The sequence below is a fragment of the Frankliniella occidentalis genome, unplaced genomic scaffold (assembly GCF_000697945.3).
Source record: "Frankliniella occidentalis isolate FOCC.00 unplaced genomic scaffold, Focc_3.1 Scaffold16, whole genome shotgun sequence".
Taxonomy (NCBI): Eukaryota; Metazoa; Arthropoda; class Insecta; order Thysanoptera; family Thripidae; genus Frankliniella; species Frankliniella occidentalis.
In genome coordinates this window covers 80063-84589 of record NW_026267146.1, presented here as the reverse complement: position 1 = coordinate 84589, position 4527 = coordinate 80063, and the positions used below count along the sequence as shown (strand labels likewise).

The 4527-nt window shown below is 54.7% G+C and overlaps 1 protein-coding gene across 1 annotated transcript in view; it reads left to right on the top strand.

The window, feature by feature from the left end:
* LOC113206142 (uncharacterized) overlaps nucleotides 1-4289 on the top strand; it is a 6815-nt gene extending 2526 nt beyond the window's left edge. The window contains exons 2-5 of the mRNA XM_026422083.2: nucleotides 1669-1842; nucleotides 1932-2201; nucleotides 2369-2506; nucleotides 2600-4289. Coding sequence (XP_026277868.1) covers nucleotides 1669-1842; nucleotides 1932-2201; nucleotides 2369-2506; nucleotides 2600-2779 — 762 coding nt within the window. The 3' untranslated portion in view covers nucleotides 2780-4289. The remainder of the gene's footprint in view (nucleotides 1-1668; nucleotides 1843-1931; nucleotides 2202-2368; nucleotides 2507-2599) is intronic.
* The last annotated feature ends 238 nt before the right edge of the window (nucleotides 4290-4527 follow it).

The window sequence follows — 4527 nt, the reverse complement described above, 5'->3', positions numbered from 1 at the left end:
GGGGCAGGGACGGCGTCAGTGACGGAGCACCGCGGTGGAGGGGAAGGGGGTATTATATGAGCAGAAACACATCGCGCGTCGCTCAGCGTGGCAGGGCGGCGGCAGGGCGGCGCGTTTCATATTGCAGTAAATACTTTATTCCCCGCCCGCCCGCATTCCTCCGGCTGGAAGGGCGGATATGCGGTGGGATGCCGCGCGGCGAAACAAATAACGAAACGGAGCGGTTCTGGGGATAAATGAAGACACTTTTCCTTTCCTCCCCCACTTTGCCTGCCGTTGCTGTTCTTTACAAAAAAATAAATAAAAACAATCGGCGGAAACAGAACAGTTTCATTTCATTTTGCCTTTGCAAAAAGCCAGATGATGGTTGGTTTTGCGGCATAGGGAAGGTCAGGTCAGGCGTGAGGCCGCTTAACCCATATGACGTTCGCTTTGAGGAGGCGAACGCGGCTGGTCGTCCGATGTGCTGACCGCCTCTCTGCTGGACAATCTCGACACCACCAAATCACTGCTTCCCGCGGTAGTGCTTTCTCCGCCTTCATTCTTTCCTTCCCCACTTCCGGTGCTTCGAACCTTTCTTTTTTTTCACCTTTATTTTTACGGTGGTGCCCCTCCTCGTGTGATATCCCCACCACATCAACGCGCGCTGAAACGGCGAAAAATAAAAGCGGTAATGGCCAGCCTCTCTGCCGGCTGTTTTTGTGAGCACTTTGTCTGAGCGGCCTTCTGGACCGGGCGGGGCGAGGTGGGGGCGGCGGCCGGAGGAAGTGCTGAGGGCCGAGCGGGGGCTGCGACCCCGCGGCAAACCCTGCGGGAGATCGCGAGTGTGGCCCCTGGCGGGACGCCTCGCCATCAATATGGATCTAGCTGCCGACCGACGGGGACGGGGCGTGGCGGGGCGTGGGGGAGGGTCTTGGGGATGAAAGGCTGACCGCCGCCGCGCCGGTCACGGGGAAGTCATGGGGAAGTCATGGGAGGGTCATGGGGAAAGAGAATAGACACGCGGGTCGAGATAATGGGTTTGGAAAGGAGGGGGTGGGGGATGCAAGAGGTTGCGGTGGGAGTTCCGGAGGGAGGAAGAGGGTGTGAGAGAGAGGGAGAGGGGGACTTTCTGTGGTCCTAGACGGCGCGGTGGGGCGGCGCTGGCCGGGCGGGCGACCCTGGTCCTGGCCCCGGCGCAGGTGTGGGGCCTGAGGGAGGTGATCTCGAAGAGATTCTTGAGGGGCTTGCGCGGGGGGCGTCTTGCGGCCTGAAGAGTTACGGCCTGTGTGCGGAGTGGGGCGGGGCTCGGCCCCGGTCGGTCCTCTCTATTGGAGGAGGGGGAAGGACGAGGAGAAGGAGGAGGAACGGAATCTCGAACGGAGGAAAAACTTGTGCCGGCGAGACGCAAGATCGGGACTGATTCAACTCGCGAGCGACTACCATTAGAGCCTGGCGGGGGTCTGGCTGGGAGAAGGAAGGAAGGGGGGCGGTAGGGGTGCACGCAACACACAATACGATTTGTGGGGTGCAACTTCAGCCGGGGGCATCCTTTCCTTATTCCTGGCCAACAACTTTTACTCCCAGCCAAGCCCATGCCGTTCGCCCCCGCCCCCCTCCCGGCCGCGCCGCAAAGTTTGCCCGTTCGTCCTCACCTCACCGCACACATGTGGTCGCCTGCCCCTCCAGGAGTCCAGCCAGGAGGAGGCCCTGTACGCGCTGGCCTTCGCCGACCAGCAGGCCATCGTGCACCCGCCACCGGCCGCGGCCGCCGCCGCCGCCGCGCTCGTCAAGGGCGCCGACACGGGGCTGTCGCAGCCCGACCTCAGCGGCGGCTCGGAGGGCGAGAACCCAGCGTACGCGGTGAGGGCGGCTTCCACCTGCAGACTAACAGTTAGTGCTCCGCAGGCAAACTTCAGCCCTAACTTGATTGTTTTGTGTTCTGTTGACAGTACGGCAACCAGGTGGGGTACGACTCGGGCCCCATGGGCTACACGTCGTACAACGGTTACCGGGTGGAGGGCCCGCCCAGCCGGCTGCGGCAGGCCTCGCACCCGCTGGGGGCGGCGACGCCGCCGAGGCCGGTGCTGCCCGGCCCCCAGGACAGCGTGGACGTGGTGGACGTCCAGGACCTCCCCGAGGACTCGCCGCAGCCGCAGCGCCTCATGTCCGACATCCAGGCGCGCAAGGACGCGCTGCAGCGACAGGAGGACCACGTCCAGGTTGGCCTTGGGGGCAGAGGGGGAGGAAAGGGTCACTATATCAAACAGCTACTTGTATCAAACATCGTAAACTTTTCATGGTGACGTAGTTTTAAGTCGAAGGCCTCATTGGGCCTCATTATTTGTGAATTGTGCATTCTAATACCCCGCCGTTTTCTCCTGTACAGGAACCGCCGGCAGAAAACGGCGGCCTGGTCTTGTCGGCCGACCTGGACATCCCCGCCGCGGACGACGGCGACGACGACTCGACGAGCGCCACCGAGGACGTGTGCTCCGTCAAGGCACAGTCCCCGACACCGCCACAGGTACAGCACACCCCCTCGCCGCCAACCCCCACGACTTCCTCCGAGGAACTTTTAAGTTAAATGTCTCGTTAACTAACATAAACGATGCTGCAGACGCTGAGTCTCGGGCAGATGGGGCCGGCGGAGCAGACGCTGCGCTCGCCTACGGTGGAGAAGCTGCGGCTGCAGGAAGCTGCCTCCCCGGACGTGGAGAGGCTCTCCTCCGCCTCGACCAGGACCAGCTCCACGCCGCCCCGCTCGCCCCTCGCGCAGAGGGACCGGGACCAGCAGTAGCAGACTATACAGCGACGTGTGGCCTATTTTTAGCCCACATCTGCCACATTTGGGCACGCGCTGCTTTTCCTTTTTGCTATCGTCGATTTGTTATCACATCTTTCTATATTCATTCTTTCTCTAAAAACAAAATGGTGTGATTTTTGTCTTGTGAGTTGGAAGGCGACATACCGACATGTCACGGGCGTATGCATGCCGTCCATGTCCGTCCACGCCGATGGCTGTTGGAGAGCGAAGCCCCTTTTCCTGAAGCGGGTGTGCAATGTCACTAGCACAGTGAGCGACAGCATGATTGCTAGCGGTGGTATCGCGAATTTGGTGCTAATTTGAAATAAACGAGGCGTTGTCAGTTTGGCGCGCTCAGGGTCAATTCTCTGTGACCAGATAGTTCTTACTGTAAGGAAACCAAAGATATATTCATCTCATTTTTATAATCATTAGTTCTCCTCATTCGTTAATATACACATTCTAATGCAAGTTATGTATTTAAATCTATAAAGTTATTAAATACAAAGAAGTTTGTTTGTAATCGTCCGGAATGAATGAAAACTGAATGCTGTGGAACTATTATTTTCGTATTGATCGGGTTGGGGAACAGAACAGATGTAAGTCCTGCGTTGTCCGAGAGTGCTCTTGGTCAGAGTCGTGTCTGCTGCCACAAATCTCCCGCCAGGCGAGAAAATTGGCACGATTAAACCGATACCGTCCCCAACGTCAATTTGTGACCGATTCTGGACCGAATAACTGTGGACGGTTGATTTTGGAACTGTGCGACTTCTTTTTTCCCTGTTGTGCTGCGATGTAGTTTCTCACCATAAGTAAGCACCGTTTCCGATCTCCTCTCACCGATGTATGATTCGTGTACATACGACATATAGTCGCAATTATATTAAAACTAGCATTATTCAATAAATATTCATCGTTTCGTTCCCACATCCATATTTTGTAAGCGTTATTTTATAGGTGTGCTATACTATACACTAAAGAAAGCGCACATGAAGTCAAAGGCTGGTCTTCCTATGACTTAAAAAGACTTAGGATATTGAAAAACTCACTTAGCTTAACCATAGCTGATGCCAAATGTCTTGATGCCAACTGTCTTGTGCAGTACAATTTCCATTTAAATGGACGTTCTAAGCGTGAGTGTGATAGGAACAAGGATTATGATGGAGGCTTTCCGTGAATTTTTGTTTGCAACTCTGTTTACTGTTTGTAAAAATGTTAATGCGTACTGTGATATTATGTTACCCTCTTTTCTGACATAAGAAATGGTGTTGTATTCGGCGTGTCGTGTATCGATAGCTAAGTGTACTTAAGCTCAGATTTTACAGGCACAGTAAAAGCGGAATAGTTCTTGCTGCGTTCATTTGGGTACTATTATTTTTCTGCATTAGTAGCTATTTGACACATCGTTTCCCATTCTTCCACTCCGCAGTTTTAGTATATGCCTACGAGACAATTTACTATAATGATGTATGTAAGTTTTCTAATTAAAGAATATTATAGAACATTCAGCGTTTTATTTGACGTACCCCGGAACTTAGAAGTCATACTACTGACCCACCACACACTGAGAATTTTTTTTGCTGCCGGCACTAGACACCACTTGTCTAAAGCGTCGTTAGCCAGGACCGGGCTCAGACTGCGGCCCCCCAGGAGCAAGCTGGTAGCCGAGCGTGTTAAAGCGGGATCGTTGGCAGACCGTGGGGATGGTCGGTAGTTGGAATCCCGTTCGCGATCATTTTTCC